This window comes from Brachyhypopomus gauderio, chromosome 1 (genome assembly GCF_052324685.1).
Source record: "Brachyhypopomus gauderio isolate BG-103 chromosome 1, BGAUD_0.2, whole genome shotgun sequence".
NCBI lineage: Eukaryota > Metazoa > Chordata > Actinopteri > Gymnotiformes > Hypopomidae > Brachyhypopomus > Brachyhypopomus gauderio.
Genome location: NC_135211.1, coordinates 14,541,100 through 14,565,738, shown reverse-complemented (window position 1 = coordinate 14,565,738; position 24,639 = coordinate 14,541,100). Strand labels below are relative to the sequence as shown.

The following is a 24,639-nucleotide window of genomic DNA, read 5'->3' as shown; positions in this document are numbered from 1 at the left end:
TAGGGAGTCAGAGTAGTGTTGTCTTTTGTTTCACCCTGTTAGTGTAGTTATGTCTGTTTCTTTCTAGTATGGTTTTTGTTAGTTGTTTTGGCCTGGGTCACTTCTGACGTTTGTACCTGTGTGCACTTTGTCCTGTATATATATTCTGTTTGTGAATACTTGTAAATACACCAATACTTTACATTTTCTTGAATCACTGTCATCCATATTCCACCCCTTCACACCCCTGTTACGGCCTAGAGCCTAGATAGGTCGTAACAGAATTGGGGGCTCGTCCTTCCCTGTTTCTTTCTGTCTCTTCCCCTCTTTTTTGCTTTGTGTATTTTTTTTTTCTGCTGGCATTGCCTTTGGTTCTGGCTTAGGCATTTTTGTGGGTGGGCGTGTTGTGCTGTGTGCACATTGTTGCATTGTTGAGGGTTCCATAATGGCTTCATTTGACCTGTCTGTGTTTGTTCTTAGCCCATCATATGAGCTGTTAGATCGTTGCCGTAAGGTTGATCTGTTGTCTATAGCTGATTTTTTTGATGTGGTTATACCTCGCTCTGCTACCAAGAGGGACATTAGGAAGCTGCTAGAGTCATCTCTAGTAGAACGTGGTGTGCTGCCTGTGGCTGAGGAAGTTCCAGGTATTGCACTTGGTTTGGCCCAAAGCACAGACCCAGCTGGAGCTGAATCAGAAGCTGTGGTTAGTCCTAGGATGGGACCTAGGAGTTCTCCCATGTTTGATCCACGTATGGAGATAAAATTGAAAGAGTTGGAGTTGGAGATCAAGATACAGGAACGCGAGGCAGAGTCGTTACGACTGCGGGCTTTGCAAATAGATGCGGAAAAGGAGGTGACACTTAAAAGGCTGAGTATGGGTCTGGAGAGACCCCTACCACAACCTCGAAAGGCCGCCTCCCCAACGCCGACTAGCCCTGCTCCTCTGGCTACACCTGTACCTAAGCCCCGTTCCATTCATCTTTCCGGTAACCCAACTGTTCCTGTGTCTGTTGCTGAACGTTTTGACATCAGTAGACAGATTAGCATGGTCCCTACCTTCAGAGAAAATGAGGTTGATGCATATTTTGCAATATTTGAGCGCATTGCTACCACACTAAGTTGGCCAAGAGCAGTATGGCCTCTACTCCTGCAATGTAAGCTAGTGGGAAAAGCCCAAGATGTGTGTTCATCTCTTTCACTTGAGCAGAGTGTAGACTATGACACTGTGAAAGCTGCTGTACTAAGAGCATATGAACTTGTGCCAGAAGCCTACCGTCAGAACTTTAGACAATTGAAGAAAAAACCCACACAGACACATGTAGAATTTGCCAGAGAAAAGACTGTATTATTTGACAAATGGTGTTCTGCTAGTGATGTGACTTCCCTGCAACAGCTCAAGGAGCTAGTTCTGATTGAAGAATTTAAAAATTGTTTGCCAGATAGTGTTGTGATGTATTTGAATGAGCATAAAGTTAGTACGTTGTCGAATGCTGCCATCTGTGCTGATGAGTTTGTGTTAACTCATAGAACTGTCTTTACGACACCTGTTCTCCGCAGTGAGTCTACTTCTCACTCCCTTCGCTCAAGGACTTCGGTGAGTCCTGTAGCTACCGAAGCACCTGCCCCTCCGGACTCGCGTGAATGTTTCTATTGCCATGTGCAAGGACACATAATAGCGAACTGTCCAGCTCTTAAGAAGAAAAATGCACGTTCAGCTAAAAAGGTACATTGCACAAATATTAAGGTCCCTTCTTCCAGTGCTGACTCTGTATTTGAGCCCTTTTTATTTGATGGTACAGTTTCCCTATGTGAGTCTGATCCAGCACGCAAAACCATCACAGGTCTGCGTGATACCGGCGCTGCAGTGTCCCTTCTGTTGGATACAGTATTGCCCTTGTCAGAGGACACATACACTGGCCAAGATGTCTTAGTTCAAGGCATTGAATTAGGAGTTCGTAGGCTTCCTTTACACAACATTTACCTCCACATGGAAGGTATCGCTGGCATGATACGTGTAGCTGTTAGTCCTGCCTTACCGGTGAGTGGTGTTTCATTCATTCTCGGGAATGATATCGCAGGTAGCAGTATATTTCCTTTACCCATAGTGGTTGATCGCCCTTCAGAGAGCATATCTAGTTCCATGGCAAGTGATTCTCCTGCAGTTTATCCTGCTTGTGTTTTGACTCGTGCCCAGGCACGTAAGGCCGGGTCCACAGTGTCATTGGTTGATACCTTTATGTGTGATCCCCCGGTCTCCCAACCTGTTGACTCAGACACTCTTGTTTTGTCTCCTCCGTCCCCTATAACAGATGTGAATAGGGATGCTTTAGTGGCTGCACAGAAGTTGGACAAAACCCTCTTGCAATACTTCAACCTTGCAGAGAAAAAGTCCGGTACCCCAAAACAGCAGCAACGTTACTCCATACGAGATGGGGTATTGATAAGAACTTGGTCTCCGTCTAATGCTACTGATGGGTGGGATGCTATACATCAAATTGTTGTTCCCACATCTTTTCGGTCACACGTGTTGCAGTTGGCCCATGAACATCCACTGTCTGGTCACTTGGGTATTCGTAAAACTGTTAAGCGTATCCTATCGCATTTCTTTTGGCCTTCTCTGAGTAGCGATGTGGCTCGTTTCTGTCACTCTTGTCACACTTGTCAATTGGTAGGAAAACCCAACCAAGTGATCCCTCCTGCCCCGCTGTGCCCAATACCGGTTGTTGGAGAACCATTCGAGAGACTGTTAGTAGACTGTGTAGGACCCCTACCTAAAACTCGTTCAGGTAATTCGTACCTTCTTACCTTAATGTGTGCCACGACTAGATTTCCTGAGGCAATACCCTTGCGTTCCTTGAAATCCAAAGTGATTGTCAAGGCCTTGATAAAATTTTGCACTACTTTTGGCATTCCGAAATGCATACAGTCAGACCAAGGCTCTAACTTCATGTCTAAGCTCTTTGAACAAGTGGTTAAGGAATTGGACATAGAACATAAAGTATCAAGCGCTTATCATCCAGAATCTCAAGGAGCATTGGAAAGGTTTCATCAGACCTTTAAGACAATGCTGAGGACCTTTTGTCATGACTGTGACAAAGACTGGGATGAGGGTGTTCCGTTATTGCTATTTGCTATCCGTGACACTGTGCAGGACTCAACAGGTTATAGTCCTAACACCTTGCTTTTTGGTAGAACAGTCCGTGGTCCCCTTAGACTTCTGTACGAACGATGGCTGGGTGCTCCTCAGTCTACATCAACTCAGCCTGTTTGTGATTTTGTTGAAACCCTCCGTAAACGGTTAAGCACTGTTCGTGAGATTGCCAGCAGGAACTTGAAATCTGTACAAGCCGACATGAAAATTCGTTATGACCAGAAAGCAGTTGAACGTTCATTTAAGGTTGGTGATCGTGTGCTTGTACTTTTGCCCATTCCAGGATCTCCCCTTTGTACCAGATTTTCAGGTCCATATATGGTTAAGGCGAAAACCTCTCCCACTAATTACATTTTGGCTACGCCTGATCGTCGACGAAAGTCACGTCTTTGTCATATAAACCTGTTGAAACCCTACATTGATCGCCACCAGCCAGATAGTTTGACCCAATCTGAGGCCTCTGTGATTTCTACGGTACCTGTCGCTGTGACTGCCAAGGTACCTCCTAGTGAGTATGTACCTGAGCAAGATGACTTGCGGATAGGTCGTAATTGTGTGCCCTGTGCTCGCCTCCCAAACTCCTTAGCCTTACAAACCCTGCCACAGAAAGTAGCGCACCTTCCTACAGAAGCTCAGACTGATGTGATCTCGCTGATCCACACATACCCTAGTTTGTTCTCTGATGTTCCTACTCGCACGTCTGTGCTACAACATGACATACTCATAGATTCTCCTGCCCCTATTAGGCAGCACCCATACAGAGTAAATCCACACAAACGCTCCCTGTTGAGAAAAGAGACTGACTATCTTTTAGAACATGGTTTGGCTGTCCCTAGTATTAGTCCGTGGTGTTCCCCATGTCTGTTGGTGCCCAAGCCCGATGGTACTTTTCGATTGTGCACAGACTACCGTAAGGTTAATGCTGTCACCGTCCCGGACTCTTATCCAATGCCCAGGATGGAGGACTGTATTGACCGCATAGGTTCTGCTCGTTTTGTCTCTAAGCTTGATTTATTGAAGGGGTATTGGCAAGTCCCGTTGACAACTCGTGCTTCAGACATCTCTGCCTTTGCTACGCCTGACCAATTTTTACAGTATACAGTCATGCCTTTTGGTCTTAGAAACGCCCCATCCACGTTTCAACGCTTAATGAATATGGTTTTGGGTGACGTGCAAAACTGTGAAGTATACTTGGATGATGTTGTGATTTACACTTCTTCTTGGGCCCACCACATCCAAGTTTTGGATAATGTCTTTAGGAAATTGCAGGATGCTTCCCTAGTGTTGAATATGGAGAAATGTGACTTTGGTAAAGGGGAAATCATATACTTGGGTAAGGTAGTTGGTAATGGTACCGTGCGTCCTCTGAATGCCAAGGTGGATGCTATATGTGCATTCCCTGCACCAGAAACGAGGCGCCACCTACGGCGGTTCCTAGGAATGGCTGGCTATTACCGCTGTTTCTGTCCAAACTTTTCCGATGTTGTGGCACCCATGTCAAACTTGTTGTGCAAAAATGTTCCTTTTGTCTGGTCCCCTGCCTGTCAGAGATCCTTTGAGGCTGTGAAGTCCTTACTGATAAGTGCACCTGTGCTTGCTGCACCAGATTATGACCGACCATTTAAACTGGAGGTTGATGCTAGTGGTACTGGCATTGGTGCTGTGTTGGTGCAAGAGGACATGTTTGGAGTGGATCATCCTACATGTTACTTTTCTCGTAAGTTCAACAAACACCAACTAGCCTATAGTACCATCGAGAAAGAAGCCCTAGCCCTTCTCTTAGCCCTTCAGCATTTTGAAGTTTATCTCGGTGGCAGTGCTCACCCCATCACTGTGTTTACCGACCATAATCCGTTGGTTTTTCTGCAGCGCATGGCCAATGCAAACCAAAGGCTAATGCGTTGGTCTCTTATTGTCCAAGGTTTTAACATCCACATTGTGCACAAAAGAGGCCTCGATAATGTGGTGGCTGATGCCCTGTCCAGGTGCTGCTGAGTGTGTTATTTGTGAACATTATTTGAAGTTCACACTTATGGGGGGGGGTGTTATGACCCTGTCTTTTTATGTGTTCGCGTGAAGCATTTTGTTACAGGTTTGTCCAGTCCGTGTTCCACTCCAGGAATCCCTGATGTCCCTGGGAACATGAAGTCTCCGCCCTCGGCTTCCTGATATATAAGGAGGAAATGAGAGGATTCCCGTTGCGATTCAGCCTTGCCGACCTCGTAGAGATTGAGAACTTTGAGATATTGCTATACTGTGTATGACCTTTTGATTTTGGATTTGGATTTGGATTTGCGTGCTCCTTTACTATAACTATATAGAGTTGTGTATAGATATATGTATATTGGTGGTTTGTGTGTGCACACGGTGAGTAGGAAGTGGCTGCCATTTTGTTTGGGTTGTGGGTTCGTATCTGTTTTGGACATAGGGAGTCAGAGTAGTGTTGTCTTTTGTTTCACCCTGTTAGTGTAGTTATGTCTGTTTCTTTCTAGTATGGTTTTTGTTAGTTGTTTTGGCCTGGGTCACTTCTGACGTTTGTACCTGTGTGCACTTTGTCCTGTATATATATTCTGTTTGTGAATACTTGTAAATACACCAATACTTTACATTTTCTTGAATCACTGTCATCCATATTCCACCCCTTCACACCCCTGTTACGGCCTAGAGCCTAGATAGGTCGTAACAAGTGTCTTGCTCCACTTCAGCTCCACAAGACACCTCCTTCAACACCATTCCTGGCATCCCCATGCACCTCTGCAGCAATCTCCAAACCTCCTCTCAATATTTAATGATATTAGTTCTTTTTGACTGCTTTTGGTCTGTTTCTGTGGACATGATTTGCAAGTCTGGTGTAGTGGGGAGGAGTGGAACCTCCAGAAGTAGCTATATATACAAGCTCCAGGTTTGATGTTGATGAAGTAGTTAGACTTCCAAAGGTTACAGACTAAATTCACTCAGAAACATAGCCAGGATTAGAGATGTTCCACCAACGAGTGCTTTATGCTCAGATGTTCTCACAATGCACTTAGATACACAACTAATCGCAATTTTCCAACTGTGCCAACTCCAATAACAGAAGAACCAGCGGTGAGAAACCAGTGGTGTTTTTCACTTTTTGTGACTTCATCAGCAGGGAGTCCTGAACATGGGGAAGCCATTCCAAAACTTTCAGAGAAACAGTTACCTTGAGCCATAACTAATTTACAAGTACTCCAGTATTCATGTGTGAATATTTACTATAATTATGGGTCGTTCACTGTAAGCGCAACAATGAACATCGATGACACAAAGGATTGCTTTTAGCAAAGTTTCATTCAGTTCTCTCGGGTAGCTCTATTTGTCATAGTGGGGCTGGTTGCTCTGGGAATATGTTGCCCTTTGTGTTAATGGTGTAACCTTTTATTTCCATTCTTCATATCTAAACAGGAAACCAGAGCTGAAGTTCAGAAAATATAAGGGAGGATGTGAAAACAAATTAGTTCTCAAACCTCAAGTCCTGTGAGCTTAGGCTCTGGGAATGATGTTTCTGTGCATGCTCTCTGTAGGGCAAGACACTTACAGTAAGGTAGCTTATTCAAAATAAATGAAACTACATCTGAGTCTTGGGTCGTCACCACTGAAATGGCTGAAGCAGAAGACATTTAGACAAAATTAGGACACAGTGTTCTCCCATTTCAGCATCTCCAGACTTCAGACGTTCCCAAGAAACAAAGAGGAAATTATAGATATTGTTTCTTGCTTTGCTGCTGATCATATTTCAGTTTGCTCTTGTTTTATTGGATCCCATATCAACAATAAACACAGTCTAATTCTGGCAATGGATTTGTTTTTATTGGGAAAAGGAGGAGGGGTAACCGCTGAGAGCGAAGGAATGAACTCTAGTGACTTTTTAGAGGTGTTTTTGTGTCCTTAGCCATGAGTGACAGGCCGTTTGAAGGCGAGGCTAAAAGGAACATACATCACACTTGGGCATCACACGGATGTTACAGTGGAGCGACCAGCACAAGAGTGACTGTGTGAACTGCCCATTACAACTGTCCCAACAGCACTTTACATAATAACATCCCATAAAGGACCTGGAAACACTGACTACCTGCTTGACAATCAACACAGTAGTTATCATTTAAATGTTTAGTCGAAAACAGTGTTGATCTGATTTGTCGCCAGGACAAAATGAGATATGGACTATAATCCCTTATGTAGAAATTGGGAAACACAATTAAAATAAAATATTAAATAGATGTGGGGGTCCGCTTGCCTGTCAAGTAGCTGAAGATGTGGAGGCTACTGTAGGTTGGTGGACGTGCACACAGGCACAGAGGACATATAGAGCCCTAGCTAAATGCCCCAGAGCCTGGTGACGCTGATATGGTGGGATGGGTGCATTGAGGCGTAGGGCAGAGGAGTGCAGCGTGGAGGCTTCGGAGACAAAGGGTCTGCTCCTCTCCAATGAAACATGGAAGCCTCATCATGGAACTCAAGCCTTTGTGTGGGAGAGTATGATGAAAACTAAGGAGAAAAAAGAAAATGAAATGTTAGTTCGATAACATGCAGGGGACATCAGGCCTTTCCCATGCTGGGCCATGATGGTGGTCACAGGTGGAATTGTAACGTTGTTATCTGGTCCTCAGGATTCAGATAAGTACTTTAATCACTCAAAAAACTCATGACTAAGCAAGTTTTGATCAATTCTGTCCTGGACAGTGCCTTGTCATACCCACTGGAGTGTCACTTTGCTATGTTAGTGTTAATGCCAATCCCGTTCTTTCTGTCACAGTACTCCACTCAGCCAATCAATGCACAAGTCACTTATCAAGAGGCTTGCACGGATAATACAATCTCTAGTGGCATTATTATCTTGGTTTGGTTACTGTGCTTATTTTTAAACCTCAACAATGAAACACAAACTCTACACCCACATGACAAAAAAAATTATTTATAAAACTGTTTATAAGTTTATATAATGTGTAGTATATAAAATATATTATCTCTTAAGTTATTAAATTTACTGGTTCAACCATTGAACTTGAGTTTCGATGAACATGAGTTTATAAATGGCAGTTTTTGTCACCTTTAATGTATAATGAAATATGGCAAAATAGTTTGAAAAAACACCCTCGAACAACAACCAACAAGAACACACAAACTACCCCCACCCGATAATTAAGTTATTTACTATAGATCATAAAGTCTTAGGCCCACCAGGAAACAAGAGAGAACTTAAGAGAGAATATTCTAGTAAATGGTGTGAGAATAGTAATTTCTTACACCTTACACATTTATCTGATTAATAATTTTTCAGGGTCATTGTAATTCCAAATACTGTAAAACTAGCGTACAGTGTAAACCGATACGTATCCAGTCAAAAGGAGAACGTGGATTTGTTAAATCTTCTCCAATCGGTTCATGGTTTCCTCTGAAGACGTTGATGCGCTGATGAAGGGGTTGGGTTTTCCACCAGCTGTAACCTTTCTCGGTCGTGATTACGACTTTGAAACCGTCCACATCTTACTTGATGCTCTAATTAGCGAGTAGAGCAATATGGCACAGGTTTTTACCGACGTTTTCCTGCTTTGTTAAATTGAATGTCTAAAACGAAGTAGAGCAGAAGAACCGCCACCTCTTTCACCGTCTCATTCCCACCGTGCACCACCCCACTGAATCACCTCAGTTCGGTTCCTTCACCTGCTACTTTTCAGGGTCCGTTTCGGTTTGGCACTAACTCACCCTGGCACAAATTCTCAGAAGTCTGTCACGAACCGCAACCAAGACCCAACCACACTTCTGGACCCACTTCAACGCGGAAAAGTAAAGTTTGTCTTGTCTTCTGGGTGTCTGAAGTTTACCTCTAAGATGAGTATCAAATCTGACTCTGAGCCAAACAACAACGTCTCCACCGAAGAAGAGGTAAGAACTCTGATTTAAACGCAGTTTAGTTTGTTTTTTACTTTATAAAAGTAACACTCCATGTTGAAGGTTAAATGTTTGCGCCAGTGCGAAATGTAGCGTGTGTCTCTCCAAGAAGTTTGTTTTTGCAATATGCGCACTCTTTAACAGAGTTATAGCGAAATAGTTTAAGTTTACGGTCAAAGTACTGTAAGAGAAACAGTCTCGGGGTACTTGACGTGTAATATATTAAAAATATGTTTGTCGTGCAACTGTGTAGCTGCTTTAGTGGTGCATCCCATTTTTCCCTTTTACGCGTTTTTTTAAATATTGGTGGACGCATAGGCTTTTCAATCTTGTAGGTCATTATATTAAAATGATTTGCTTTATGATTCCAGTACAGAACAGCAGCTGGACATTTATGTTCCGTTTCAAGCTTTCACATTTTGTGTAATTATGTGAAGTTGTGTACATGTTGATTTGTTGTAATCACACTGAGGTTCATTGGAGTTGTAATTTGTTGATCTTGTATGTTTGTCCTTCATCAAGACTCTAATCTTCCTCTAGGTTGTTCTGAGATGTTAAAGGTGGAGTGGACGTAGGATCTGATTTAAAGTAACCACTGATATTAACATTAGCCTAGTAGCCACATCTAAACAGGACCTTCCCCTCCCTGTCTGACAGGGGGAAATACCTTCACTGGTATATGACTCCACAAATGAGACTCCTCAAAGCCCCATTTCACCTTTCCTTTGAGCATGCTGTGATATGTGCTGAACCACACACATGCTGAACTGACTTTGTAGGTTGAGGTAGTGGAGAGGGGTGTGGTAAGACATGAGTTCGGAGAATGGCCGTGCTTCACGGGCCACAAAGCAGCCGTACACAGGAAGGAAATGGCACCATGCTGAGCGTTGTTGTTCATCGCCGTTCCACCAGCAGACCGCTGTAGGTCCGAGCTTCCCGCTGAGCTCCAACAAGTGGATGTTTGCGCTTTTTGTTTATTTCCCTAGAGACTGGAATGAACCTGGCTGTCTTCAGGATGGTTTGGTCGCCACTTTTAGCAGGGCACTCCGAGGTGGGGAGTTGCGTTGAACTTTGTGTTCCTGCAGTAGATGAAAGCCTGGTTGGTCACCGGAGCTGGAATGTTTCTTCCTTGAGTGTCTGCTAGACATTAGTTGTTTGAGGTTGTTGCTTTTGACTTTTAATTGGAGGTGTTTTTCTTAGACTTTGAATTTAAACATTTCCATCTAGTGCTGGGCACTAGATCGGTTGTAAATGTGTTGTCTTGGTTTGTTTCTCGTGCCATCTACACTTTGTTTTGGCAAATTCATTTTGCAATGTTCATTGAAGTTTCTTTTGCAAACCAAGAAATCAATAATCCAAGCCTGTATGCTGTGAGGCCCTTTGTTCTCTGTGTAGTCTGGAACTAAATCTGCAGATTATCTGCCAGATAACTGTCATTTTATTAATCCTGAACTGAGACTACAGTCTTGGCCATTAAGTCATGTCTGTGTGTTCACCCCATCCCCAGGTTCGAACGCTGTTCGTCAGTGGTCTGCCAACGGACATCAAACCTCGTGAACTCTATCTGCTGTTTAGACCGTTTAAGGTGAGTGCATTTTTAGGGAGTTCTCCCCCTTGCTATTTTATCTTTTTAATTCTGGCGTTTCTTCTCACAGGTGGCTTGTGATGCTTGAAGTGTTTTATAAATACACTAAGAATGTGTTCTTGGGTGTGATAAAATTGGAATGCATGAGTCACTTCGCTGCATCACTTTAATCACAAGAATGTCCATGTTACTAATAGGCCATAAAGTTAATTTATGGCAGCACGGAGTCTAACTTTTAAATGTGCTTGTTCACATCACACATGGCAAATAAACCTTGAAGCCTAATTGGAATGCATCCCTGTGATCTAACTTCAAGACATAAAATGCCTTGGTCTTTTTAGTCAGTCTTTTCTTCCGAATCCACTGGTTGGTTTTCAGAAGTTGATTGGGTTGACTTCCGATGGGGAATGCTGGGTTGGGGTTTTTTTCTTGCTGCTCCTCTGCAAGCGTGTGACTTCATGAGCCCTAATTGGATTTCTTTTTTTCTTCTCAGGGTTATGAAGGTTCACTGATTAAGTTGACATCAAAGCAGGTGAGACAGTAGCAGCTATTATGGCTCACTGGTGGTAGTGCATACAGTATGGGGCTTTTGTCTTGTGTACGACTAACTTGGAGTAATTTGGGGGTGTTGAATGTTATGTGGAACTTACCTTATTGTTGATTCTACATTAAGGTCTCCGATTGTGGTAGTTAATTGCAGTGCTGGTGGAAGTGCAATAGCCAAACCTACCTTTCCCCCCCTCTTTTCTCAGCCTGTTGGATTTGTGACCTTTGACAGTCGAGCCGGTGCTGAAGCAGCGAAAAATGCATTAAATGTAAGGGTCCACTCATCTGTAAGCAATGGCTTGAAATATTTGATCTCCCAGATGGACAGTAGTGGTTGCATGAACTCTGTGGGGTCTTTTTGTTACATGTTTTAATAGTGATTGTGTCACTGGTAGTCAAACATAACTGCAACCCATCCTAGGCTAAGATTCACCATTTTGGGAGATGCCTTTATTGTCAATGTGTTAGGTGTCTATTTGTGGTTCATGAATCAGCTGTTTAGCTAGACCTAAACAGCAATTGAACCTCATAGCTGGTAATCCTGCTGGTATACATTAGTCTGTCCTTTCTGCTGGGCATTCACTGTAATTTGGGCAAATGATTGATCGCCCATTTTTCTGTGAACTAACAGTCTTTCCTGCAAACCTCTGTGCACAGTAGCTGGTGTGGTGTCGTCGTGCCGACACCAATACTAGCCTTTCTGTGACGATCGCACATTCACTTGCATGTGGCACCAGCTTTGCACACTACTGCCGTTTCTGCCAGGGTCTCGGGTACAGCCTATTGCTATTACCATACCCCACCCCCACCCCCCTGAACCACCTTGTGTCCCCAGGGGGTTCGGTTTGACCCTGAAAACCCGCAGACCCTCCGCTTAGAGTTTGCTAAAGCCAACACGAAGATGGCAAAGAGTAAGCTGATGGGCACCCCGAATCCCACAAATATCCACCCAGCTCTAGGAGCACACTTCATAGCACGGGACCCATGTAAGTGTACTGCCACGCTGTAGCATACACACTGTGTACACACGCATGCACACGAGCGTGTGCATACTGTCCAGGCACGTGTAGAACTATCAGCTGAGGAACAGACTAATTCACCTGCACCACATGCATGTAGTGTTGGAGAAATGGGCTGCTTCCACTCAGTACCTTGTAGGTTGCACATGTTCAAATTCTGTATTTCACTTCACATGCCACTATTTTTTTTCTCATGTGCCGAATAAATCCGAGCTATCGCGTCACCTATCTAGATATATTTCCAACACATTCTGTTTAGCTTTAATGACTCATTTGTAAAGCAGAGGCTACTTGGGCCCAGAGTTGTAATCTAGACATCCAGCTCCAGTCCTGTCTGGCTGTGTGCACTTTCCCCAGATGACCTGACGGGGGCAGCACTGATCCCTGCATCTCCAGAGGCCTGGTCTCCATACCCGCTCTACACGGCAGAGCTGAGCCCTGGTTTGCCTCACGCAGCCTTCACCTACCCTGCGGCTGCTGCAGCGGCTGCTCTCCACGCCCAGGTAGCCCCGCCCCCTGCCCCGCCTCCCACCCAGCTCCAAAACCATTATTCCTTTCACCTATTAGAGGAAACTATGATCTGTCTATGCAGCCAGCTTGTTTTTGTGGCTGATTTGAGATGTTATGTCGTGGTTTTGCCTCATGCCCAGCCTGCTTCTCCAGGAGTGCTGTAGTGGCACGTTAAATGAGGTTGAAGCCTTCAACCCATGAGGCCCAGCTTGAATGTGACTTGATGCTTTCATAGCCATTTTGAAAATGACTTGGTTAGACTGATGCATAGACTGGTCGACCCTACGCGAAACTCTGCTGACAAGTTCACACACAATCTCCACCTGTATGATGGGAATTGTGTGTGTGTGTGTGTGTGTGTGTGTGTGTGTGTGTGTGTGTATATATGAGAATACATTTGTGCCATGAATCGCAGGGTAATCGGACACGCTGGTTAGCAGGTGATCTCATGTACAATAATTAAATTTAAGCAAAATTGTGTAGTTTCTGTAATGTCTATAAAAGTTGCAACATTGTGTACTTAAGTGTAGAATTTTTCTGGGACTGTAGTGAGACTTTTTTTTTTCTCCCCTCCCCCTTTATAGATGCGTTGGTATCCATCTACTTCGGAGTCATCCCAACCTGGATGGAAATCGAGGCAGTTCTGTTAAACATGTTAAACACCCCTGTATGTATTCACTCAGAATAGTACAATTACATCAGTGTGTTGTAACTGGTCACTGGGGTGTTTATGTATTTATGCAACTCTGGTAATGCTCATGAAGATTAAGCTTCTTTTACTTGACACTCGTTTAACACTTGGAGAAACTTGAGTGTCACTTTTCTGCTTTCCCTATAGATGAGAACAATGCTCACTTCAAGTGGAGTAAACCCATTGCAGACCACATTTTGATTCAGCCCTGCTCACTGGGAGTCCTGCAGCATGGATGTCTGTTCCTTGGGGACCGGTCCAAGGACGACGCTGAGACTGAAGACATCATGCCAGCTATATGCTAAACACAAGGCTCGGATGGCACTGCTGTAGTAGCACTTGCATAATTACTGTTCCTTTTATGGAATTTTTTGAAGTTATAATGAAGATTGAAACTAAGGCTGCTCTCTGAACTCTGTATAGGGGTTTACAGGGTATGAACCAGTCAGCTGACACTTCACCCCGCCCACCCACCCCCTGTGACTCTGGGGGTAATCCCCTTCATTTTGTTTGGATTGTTGGCCTTGTTTTGCGATAAGTCAGTACTTGTCCTTTTTGACAGGTTGGGGCAGTGCCATACACCTTGTGCAAACTTTCCCTAGTAGCATAAGATCTTATTTAAGAAGATATCTTGATTTGAGCTTGTCCCCCTAATGATATTATGGCCTTGCCAAAATGCGAAAAGACAATCCGAGTATGCAGTCGATTGTAATGAAAAAGAAAAAATGTGCAATTAAATAATCTAAGTTAACGTTTTTGATATTTACTGGGTTTGTTTATCCCCTGTATAAACTGAACCGCTTCCTTTTGTTAGACAAGTCAGTGTAATGTGCTAAAAACGGACGCATGAATGGAGTTTTAATGTGGATTATAGTAATGGTTAATATTGATGTTAGAAATTTATTTGTAAAACATTCTTCTGTAACTGCTATTGTACAATACAGTATTAAAATGTAAATGCATTACATTTTGCTCTGGCTTGTTTTTCCTGTAAAGGGGGAATATTTTTAATTCTAGCAATAGAAGTAAATAAACACCGTGTTGTAGGCAAAGATGATCAAACGGCATAACACGGTATGTTTGCAGTTGTGCCTTCATCGTGGCACGTATCAAGTTTCCTCATCTAGAGTGCTTCTCCAAACTGGGACCTGTATAGAGGTTTAATACAACAATACGAATAAGAAATACGTTACACATCACTTATACTGGGAGCTAGTGACGCCTAACGGCGGGGTAGGTCTTCTCAGTATAGCTGAACGGTAAATATTTTTTCATTCTGGAAACAAAATAAAATACAACCGTATTTCTTAACTAAAGTGCCAAGATAGGCTACAGTTCAGTTCTGTGCAACGACTAATCGGCATACATTTGATAAACGTATAGAATAGCTGCTGCTATAGTTTCTTAGCCAAGTTTGCTGTCGGTCAAGATTAAACCGCTGCTGCAGTTCCCATATGTCTCCAGAAGGTGGTGATATTTACTGCGGTATCGTGGTTCCTCTACACCGAAAAAGTATTTGCACTTTTGCCATATACTTGAATATGACATCAAAATGTTATTAAACAGCGTGAACATGACATTGAAGGGTAAAAGAACTTGTATTTTTATGTGCATTTTAATGACACTGGATGTAGACCGCTGTGTCGGCTTCAAGCAAGTGTGACTGCAGCTTCATCATGGACACTTGGGTGCGTAATTGTGCACAGACTTCTGATTTGTGGATTTGATACTGGGAGTTTGACGAAAATAGTTTTACAGCCAAAAGCTTTCGCAATACTAAGAATGCGAGGAAAACTACACGATAAATGTAGTTTCTGATAAATTGATGCTAATTTTCTTGATTTTTTTTGTCCTTGTGTTTTAAAGATTTGATATTTGATCATTCACTCATGTAATGTAAAATGTCAATTATTTTATTTATTTTGGGATGTTCTAGAATACATATATTCTTTATACATTCACATTTACCTTCTACTGTATGAATTATTATTTAACCATGATAAAAATTGTTTAATGTGTTTTAACTATGTAAAATGCTTTTTTAATGGAAATGTAAAAAAATGGGGGGGGGGGGGGGGGGGGCTAGTAGTTGGTAAATTGTTGCCATATGCAACAATGCGCAGTTATGGAAAGTACTATAAAACCCATATTTTTCATAAAAATAATTTTATTGAAAATTTGACCAAGGAAATACAGATTATATATAGTGATATATTTAACCCAATATTTAAACTGTTAAATTAAAACAATTATACTTTTTATTTGGTGATCTAAGGTAAGGTACGCCTGTATTAAGACATGCCACATCTCTCTTGCCCACCTAGTGAAATGTAAAATAAAGAATCATGATATTAAAGATTGTGATAGAATGTCACAATATATGAAACATTTATTACTTTTTATTATAAAATACCTCAACCTGGTTCTGCTCCTGTTTCTGTACCTGACTCTGACCTGTTACAACTCTCATTCAGGTTCATTCTCCTCATCACGGCCCTCTAACTCATCCTCAATCTGCTCTTGTGGAAGAGCAGCTTTGTGTTTACCTTTCCTCTAACATAAAATGTGCTGGCTTTCATCATTTCTGAGAATGAAAGCATCATATGTAAACTGGCTATACAGCCAAAATGCAGTATACAATTCCTATGCTTTCCTGTGGTGAAATTTATAATCAGGCTAATATTTTTTTTTATGTAATAAAAAGTTGTAAGCATAGTCTCAGAATAGCCTACTACTACATAAGTCAAGGTGCACAAATACGTTCCATATTTGCATAAATTTGCAATGTGGCAACAATTAAAATTTTCCATTTAATACAAAACTTAGAGCATCTAAACTGGTATTATTGATGACATTTTTTTCCTTCAAGAAACGGTCTAAATCTCTAATAATTAGTGGATTTTGGGAGTCTTCAGGTGATGAACTTCAGTGTGGCGTGTCAATGGGAAAAGGAGGTACAAACATGGACTTGCTGGTCATGTCATGTCAAAAGTTACTGTTCTTGTCAAAGTAGAAGTCTCCCACACCCTCTTAATTAAATAGTAACATTTTATATTTAGATTTTTATTAAAACCAAGATAAAGTTGGCAACTCAACTGCATATGGCAACACCATGCAGTAGAGGATTTAGGGATGAACATAATTCCATGTTTTTATTGTAAATTAAAATATTGATGCACACTGCATCTATTACCATTAAATGGAGCCAGTTTCAGTTTCAGTAAACCATCAGTATGCACTACTATAAATGAGTCAACAATTTAATCACATTTCCCAAGGTTGTGCACAAAAGCGCTTTTGCTTGTGAAGACTAATCGATACTTGCTTATCTAGCGGCGACATGCAGCAACTGCAATGAAGTTTTAGGGTCGGCAAATTTGAATAATAAGCCAACGCCGGTTTAGCGTTAGCTCGTCACTTAATCCATACGCATCATCGTTGACCTGTGCATTTCCTCGGGTAGTTTCGACAGTACGCGTTTCATGCGCTTGACGGTTACCGTAAAGCGGAACCGAAACTCTCGCCTTTTAGAAAATGCGTCCCCACTGCAGACCATAAAGCAAAACACGTCCACGTGCGTCTTATTGAGGGCTCATTAGCGCGTGACCCGTGATTGGTCAGTCCGCCAGGCCGCGCGGCCCCGGTACGCTGACGTTACACGGAGCCAAGAGCAGATGTTCTCAATGAGAAATAATCTCGTTAGAGGACTTAAGTAGATTCATGCTGAGGGGAAGTTTGTTGGTGTTTTAGATAATTCTGTTTGATAATTCTATCATGGCGTTTTCTCTGGTAAGTATATTCAGTTAAGCAAGTTTTATTTTTTTGAGTATTCGTGTAATACTGCAAGAAGGAACCAGGAAATTTATGGTTTTAGAACCATTTTGGTCGGTGTTAGGATTATATTATCAGTTAATAAAGGTTGACTCAATTTCATTAATTTTATATCGTGTCATATAACTCAACCAGTGATTTTCCTTATGTTTGACCGTTTAAAAAAAGTCACAGTAGGCTATACCGAGTTGTATAGCGTGAGCGAAAATGAGCCCGCTGGCAAGGCCTCACCATCCACGACCTCTTACTTCGACGTATATGTTACTGTTTTAAATTCACAGAGAGATAATCCCAGAGCCCTCGGTCGTTGGGATTCAGAAACCCCTGCCCTGTCAACATGCAGCAATGCAGACGTCTTCCGCAGGATGAATACCATGCTGGGCAACTCCCTGGACCTCACTGGGGTGTGCACCACTCCCAGTGGCAGAGCCAAGCGGGAGTCCTTGATGGGTAACGTCTCCTGTAGAATGAGCCAAAAGTACTGCATAACTTAAGTGGAGCACTTTTTAAAAGTAATGTTAACATCAGTGATTAAAATTGGTGCTTGTGCTCCTTTTGTCCATTCAAATGTTGTATTGTATGAATTAACTGCAGGTTAGCCTGTGGCTGAAGTGAGTTCTGCATGGTCATGTTTAGTGTCTCATCCTCCTGGCGGTGTTGCAGTCTGTGTAGCCCTCGTGTCATGCTTCATACGTGTAGTGCTACGTGGGTCATGCAGTGTTAAGTTGCCATGGGTGCTGAATCAGGCCCAGAGTGAGCAGTTGGCCACTGGCCAGCCCAGACAGGGTGCTGATCACATGTCTGATCAGCCTCCGCCAAGATGGCTTCTTCCTGCCTCTACTCTGTGATTCGTTAGTTTTTATCCCACCCCTACTCGTCCGTCCTGCCGCTTCTGGTTTGCTCCGTCTGCTGCCGTCTGGAAGCGCAGCCGACCTGGGGGAGGGCTTCACGGATGGCCAGGGCTTCTCTGCCTGTTTGCTGTCGGGAGAATGACAGGAATTTGGTGGTGTGGCAGCAGAGCAGGGGCTGGAGGGGCTGATGTCGTTAGCAGGGGGGTGTGAGGGCATCGGTGCCTGGCTCACATGCAGGGTGGATCACGTCTGCGTTGGGGGGGGGGGGGGGGGGGGGGGGTCGCATGGCATCTGCTGCAGCTTCATTCTCTCTGGCTTGCCAGCTTGCAGATTCATTCTCTGCCTGGGCGTGGAGGGGAGATGCTGTTTATCACTGCACTCTAATGGCTGTGTTGGGTCTGTGCTGAGCTGCTGTTTATACCGTCAGCTGATGTGCATGCAAGGGTGTATGAATGAATGAGTAGTTTACTTTTTGTTTCTGGGCCGTGTCAACAGACCGTCCGGACACGGACCTGTCTGCGGTCCGGAGCAAGATGCTTTTTCCCAGCAGTTGTCAGGACTCGTCGCGGGCTTTGCCTGACGTCAGCGAGCTGGGCCTGGGTTTGCAGTCTCTCAGTCTGTCCGGCTGGGAGAGGCCATGGAGTAGCCAGGACTCTGAGCCAGTGATCCCAAACAGCAATGCTTCCAGTGAGTGAAATGTTTTGCAGCTCCTGTCTAAGGTCTTGACCAATTCCTTGTTTTATCTTCCATTTTTGTAGTGGAAATGTCATAACCTATTTATTTATTCATGTATTTATTTTTGCCTTTCTGTTCTGCATTTCCCATGGCTTAGTCCTATTAGATGCTAATGTTTAATCAGAATAAGGTTAGTGTTGAGTTTCTTAATGCTTTAATTTGAGTTGCTGACCAAGTTGCAGTAGTGAATAGTGGTCATAACTGAACAGCAGTTCAAAATGAGTTAGGGCTTGTCTTGATTGCCTGCCTTACTTTCTGCCTATTCCTGTTAGTAATGGGGCAGTAAGCTTGGCACCTTAGCTGTTCATTGGATGTTCTAGAAAATATTGACATGGCTATTCAGGGCTTCAAGATGTCCAGGCCCTATAACACTAATGGAATCACTTGTGTTGATATGAGTTTTGTTGGGAGAGTAATTATTTTAAAGATGAGTTACTCTTGGTTTCTCAACATGCATCTGTTCTTCAGTGCTTGGGCTCCTGGAAAGCCCTCTGGGGCAACTCCTCAACAAGCCTCCAGTCTTCAGCTCAAACGAGTCATGCGGCGGGCCTTCTGATTTCCTGGAGAAGTTTCCGGGCTTGGCGCGCATGAACTCGCGCTCCTTGCTTGGTTCCCACTCCAGCAGCCCTGTTGATTCAGAGACCAGCGGCTTTAGCTCCGGCTCCGATCACCTCTCCGACCTGCTAGTGAGTTTGAGGGGCCTGTAAATGCATGTGGTGCTGTTGAAGATGGTCCAAATGGAGATGTTGAACCTAAATGCCTGTATAACCTGCTGTTCTTCTACCCCCCCCAGTCTTCTCTGAGGATCTCCCCCTCCATGCCCTTCATGTCCAGCATGCAGAAAGACCCGCTGAAGCTGGGGCTTGGCTCGCGTATGGACCACGACAGCTCTCCCCTGACCCCTCCACCCAGCGCCACCCCAGGCAACAGCTTGTCCCGCCGTTGGCCTGGAGCATCGGTCTGGCCTAACTGGGACCTGCTGGAGGCCCCGGACGGTCCCTTCAGCATCGAGAGGGAGGCTAGACTCCACAGACAGGCTGCATGTGCGTGCTGTGACACTACTTTCCTTTACTTTTCTATGCTTTAGGAGCTATATGTAATAAACCAATGTCCATTTTCTGTAGTAGAGGTGCTCATTCTGTCATTTGTCTTTGTCTCTGAATAAACAGCAATTAATGAGGCCACGTTCACATGGAGCGGTCAACTTCCCTCCAGGAACTATAAAAGCCCTGTGTACTCCTGCAAGGTCTTCCTCGGAGGAGTTCCATGGGATATTACCGAGGGTGGGGCTCTTTATTGTCTTGTTTAAAGCAGTTAACATTTTTCCTGTTCTCTTAACCAAGTGTCGTTTGTTCCCTACAGCCGGCCTGATCAACACCTTTAACTGTTATGGCCCGCTGAGTGTGGAGTGGCCTGGTAAGGATGGCAAACATCCACGTTGCCCCCCTAAAGGTAATATGCCCAAAGGTAATGAAAGTGGGTAGGTCCCTTTTTATTTCCTCCTGCACATTGAGGTGACTGGCACCAGGGCTGGGTGACACACACTGTCATGGCCAATATGATATGCAACTTTTGTGTAGCAGCAAACTCACTTGGTCTGTGCACAGGCTAAAATGCCTAAAGGATAACGGGGATGTCATTTTGCACTTGGGTCAATAGGAGCCTACATGTGTTCAGCTGTTGAGTAAAGTGCTGACTGTTTTTCCTGTGGATTTTCTTGGTGCTGCATGATACTGGTCTCAAAAGGCTCTTTAATTTAGCTTTAACCACCACCAACCCTCCCCATCACTGCCATGTGTGCACAGTGGCTGAGTTGTGCGTCTTGCAGGGTACGTGTATCTGGTGTTTGAGGCGGAGAAGTCCGTGCGGGGCCTGCTGCAAGCTTGCACCCAGGACCTGCTCCACCCCGAGGGCTACAGCGAGTACTACTTCAAAATGTCCAGCAGGCGGATGCGCTGTAAGGATGTAAGCATGTGCCCTCCCTCCTCACCCACCCCACACCCCGAAGAAATGAATTGCATTTGCTTTGAGTTACTCCAGCTCTCCCAGCAGTGACTAGTGTGGTGATAAGCCCTCCTGTCTCCCCGTCACCCAGGTGCAGGTGATCCCGTGGGTAATCTCGGACAGCAACTACGTGCGCTGCCCTTCTCAGAGGCTGGACCCCAGTAACACTGTGTTTGTGGGGGCTTTACATGGCATGCTCAATGCAGAGGCCCTGGCCAGCATCATGAATGACCTGTTCGGGGGAGTCATGTATGCAGGGATCGACACGGACAAGCACAAGTATCCTATTGGTGAGACTTGCTTTTGCTTGTGGTCAGTGTTTGACATGGTGTCTGTCAATCTTTCTGGATTTGTAGTACAAACTGTGTTCTTCTCTCCTCAGGATCTGGCCGTGTCACCTTCAACAACCAGCGCAGCTATCTGAAGGCTGTTAGTGCCGCATTTGTTGAAATCAAGACCCCAAAGTTCACAAAAAAGGTACGTGCTGTAGGTGCAGTGTGTCTTGGTGAGTGTCAGAACTGGGAGAGGAGGGGGGGGGAGTAAATTTCCCATGGTCAAGCCAGTGGGTGGAGTCTAATGAGCTTGTCTGAGACCAATTTCACACATTCTAGCAGTTTAGCAAGCCTAGACACTAAAGTGACCAGACTTCCAGCACTGCTCGAAATGTCTCCCCGTAGCCGTTGAATGTTGGGAGTTGGTATGTGAAGTACTTTTTGACTTTGGCGTGCTAAACACTGCTTCATTAAGACTTTTTTGGATGCCCTCCGACTCCACTGTAAGCCTATGGGGATATTGTACAGACGTCTAGAACTGCTCCAGGATGTTCAATAGCAACTACAGCAGTAAACGTGATGCTCTCTTGATCTGTACCCTAATCTGAAGCTGCGTTCACCCTGCAGGTCCAAATTGACCCATATCTGGAGGATTCCATGTGTCAGGTGTGCAGTCGTCAGCCAGGACCCTTTTTCTGCAGAGACCAGGTGAGGCATTCAGACCGCAGCCTGTTGCCCAGGAGGCAGATAAAACATTGAACACCAACACTTGGCTTAGTTTAATGGCCAACCTTCACCTGTAGTCCAACACTAAGCGTGGATCCAAATTTATTGAAGCAATCAAAGGTAACCACACAAATTGATTTACCACCAGTAGCTCTACAGGGACTGGGTTTGTGGGCTTTAATATTTTCTCTGGCTGCCGGCCAAATCTGGCTGATTTTGGGTTTCGTGTTTGAGCTGACCGGGGTTTCCTCACACTTGGTGCACACAGGCTTGCTTCAAGTACTACTGCCGTTCCTGCTGGCATTGGCAGCACTCCATGGACATCCTCAGCAACCATCGCCCTCTGATGCGGAACCAGAAGAACCGGGACTCCAGCTAAATGCCCCGTCTGGTGCGGCAGTGCCGTCCTCCTGCCCAGACCTACACACCTGGTTCCCAGGGTGCAGCTCCAGCCCTGTAGAGGGCGCACGCCAGTGAGCGCCAGTTTGTGGGAACACTGTAGAAAGTTCACTTTGGCACTCCCCTCCCCCCTTTTTATCTTTTGGCTTGTTCACTTTGGCACTTTTGCACAGTGAAATGAAGGGGTTGCAGGGACCCACAATTAAGTCCCCTGGAATATTTGGGGTGAGAAGAATAAGGCCATGATTTTTTTTTTCCCTTTTCCCAGTTGGGGTTTTTTTTTTTTTTTTTTTCTTTTTTGAGCAGTCATGCACACTTCATCCGCTCTCTGCCCAGAGCCATACAGTGCCTTTTTGAAATGGGTTTTCTCTGCTTTCTAGCTGCTTTTCCCATTGCAGTAGGCAGGGATTTTTTTTTTCTTTTTACTTTATAAACACAGCTGCATAATGAAACCCAATTTTCATCTTCCAGACATTTTACGCAGTTATTTTTACAAATTTTTACATAACAGGTTTTTAAGTCCTTACATGGAAAAGGTTGAACAGTAATCTATCTACTGGCTTTTTAATTTCAGTTTCCCCCTCTCCTACAGTTTCTCCGGAGTGGTTTTCTCCTTTGTCCACATTTTGTTTTTTGTTTTTTTTTGTTTTTTGAGTGGAACAAGGGGTTTATGCGTAGTGTACCTGTCATCAGCCCAGGTCGTTTTAGTGCATGCTCCTGGAAGGCCATGCTTTTTTTACTGGGTTGCATCACGTTTTCAGACAAGCTTGTCGCGTTTAATCAGAACCAGAAGTGGCCGTCGATTGCACTGTTTTATTGTTGCACTTTTTAATTTGCACTTTGGAAAGGGGTTGGTTTTTAATCACTTATTTGGAGTGTCAGCAGGTATTGCTATGGGCTTGACCCACTGAGTGCCAACAGCAGCTTGTTGAATGTAACAAGGCTAAACTTCACTGGAATGTACAATTTTTTTTTTTTTTGGAGCCTCTGTAGACCAGATGCAGACTGCTTATCAAATCCAGGACTATCTGATGCAATATTGTGTTCAGAAACGGGACTCATTTCTTCAGATCAACTTTATGCTGAGTCTGGCAAGGCCAGCTGCCCATCCCCCTGTATTCTACCTCAATGTGGTCTGTTTGTACTTACTGCTGTGAAGTTTAGTTCTGTAATTGGGCACAATAAAGGTGTTTAAGCATTCAAACTGTCTCTCTTTGGGGTTTCTGCTTTTTGCATGGACAATGCTTGTGCCTTTTCATGTTTGCAAGCAAGTCCTGTCTTCTCACTTGGGAGGGTCTTGTTGGAGAGTAGCATCAATATCCACTAGGTGGCACTGCTTCCCCACACTGGTGTACTAGTGTCTGATCTTTTTATGGCCTCTTGATATTAGTTCTACAGGGAGGACTTGAGTATTTAAAAATCTAAGCTAGGAAGGTGTGTTTAACTACGTATCCTTTTTAGATTGGCTGTAGGCGTTCACTTCATTCCATATATGCAAATGTATTGGGATGGCTGTGATCTCTTCAGTCCCATTGCCCTGAGTAAAATGAAGTATTATGCAGTCTACTTTTACAAATGTTTGTAAAGGAACAGCCAAATCTATAGAGCTCGTTGAAGTTGAATAGGATGACACCGTTTACAAGAAGTCTGGTCTGTTGGGTTTTTTTCTTTTTCCCCTTAATATTCCCATGATCAATTGTGTGGTGGTATTTGGAAAAGTGAAATGTGTTTAAGGAACCGCTGCTGTTTGCTGTGTGTAGTATGTACTTGTCACCAATACTGCTGTTTCCAGACCTCCTCTACCACTTCATATCAGCCTACGAACTGCACCCAGCGCTTCACCCCTTGGGTTTCTGTGGCTGAGCAGCTGCAGCCAAGCCTTGCGTCACCAAGTACAATGGCCGTCATGAGGGAGGGTGATGTGAAGCATGATGCCGTTGGACTCTGGAGCACTGGAAGTGTTCTGTGGTGTGATTTTTGAATCCTGTTTCTCTATCCTGCAGTCTGATGCATGAGTTCTATCCACATTAAATGTTTGAGCTCTGTGATATTTAGGCCCTTTGTTGCAGGTTTGCCCACACTGGCTGTGATTGAGTCACCGGTTTTAAATGCTTTTCTTTCACATGTGTGAAAAGAATGCAGCCCCCACCCCCGTAGCCCCGGAACACACTTGACACTTGAATCCCTCTAGATCCCAGCAAAGAGAAGCAGGTGGGGAGGTAAACTCAACTGAAGTGATAGACGGTGGGATTTTGAGTCGGTGTGAATCACCCCGAACTCGTCAGTGTGGGGGATGCTGTGCGTCGCGGTTTATGTAAGATCTTTTTCTACCCCTCTCAACACATCCCACTGGCATGTCTGTAACAGCCCCTCCACACACCATTTGAATCTGGCCCTGCTGTCGTCCGAACGCACCGTCCACAT

At 44.2% G+C, this 24,639-nt stretch overlaps 2 protein-coding genes across 3 annotated transcripts; both read left to right on the top strand.

Annotated features, from left to right (window-relative positions):
- The first annotated feature begins 8,906 nt into the window (after positions 1-8,906).
- Positions 8,907-14,362, top strand: rbpms2b (RNA binding protein, mRNA processing factor 2b). Its single transcript, XM_076998377.1, has 8 exons — positions 8,907-9,040; positions 10,554-10,631; positions 11,125-11,163; positions 11,384-11,446; positions 12,013-12,163; positions 12,554-12,699; positions 13,291-13,373; positions 13,545-14,362. The coding sequence occupies exons 1-7, from the start codon at positions 8,987-8,989 to the stop codon at positions 13,354-13,356; spliced, it is 597 nt and encodes a 198-aa protein (XP_076854492.1). The 5' UTR covers positions 8,907-8,986; the 3' UTR covers positions 13,357-13,373; positions 13,545-14,362.
- A 2,669-nt stretch (positions 14,363-17,031) lies between these two features.
- Positions 17,032-23,419, top strand: cpeb1b (cytoplasmic polyadenylation element binding protein 1b). 2 transcript variants are annotated; one of them, XM_076998366.1, is made up of 12 exons: positions 17,032-17,186; positions 17,510-17,678; positions 18,575-18,766; positions 19,283-19,500; positions 19,608-19,857; positions 19,984-20,097; positions 20,177-20,266; positions 20,643-20,779; positions 20,910-21,108; positions 21,201-21,295; positions 21,718-21,798; positions 22,085-23,419. In XM_076998366.1, the coding sequence occupies exons 1-12, from the start codon at positions 17,172-17,174 to the stop codon at positions 22,193-22,195; spliced, it is 1,671 nt and encodes a 556-aa protein (XP_076854481.1). In that variant the 5' UTR covers positions 17,032-17,171; the 3' UTR covers positions 22,196-23,419. The 2 variants fall into 2 exon arrangements, with proteins under 2 accessions (XP_076854481.1, XP_076854471.1); XM_076998356.1 differs by having other exon boundaries at positions 20,177-20,281.
- The last annotated feature ends 1,220 nt before the right edge of the window (positions 23,420-24,639 follow it).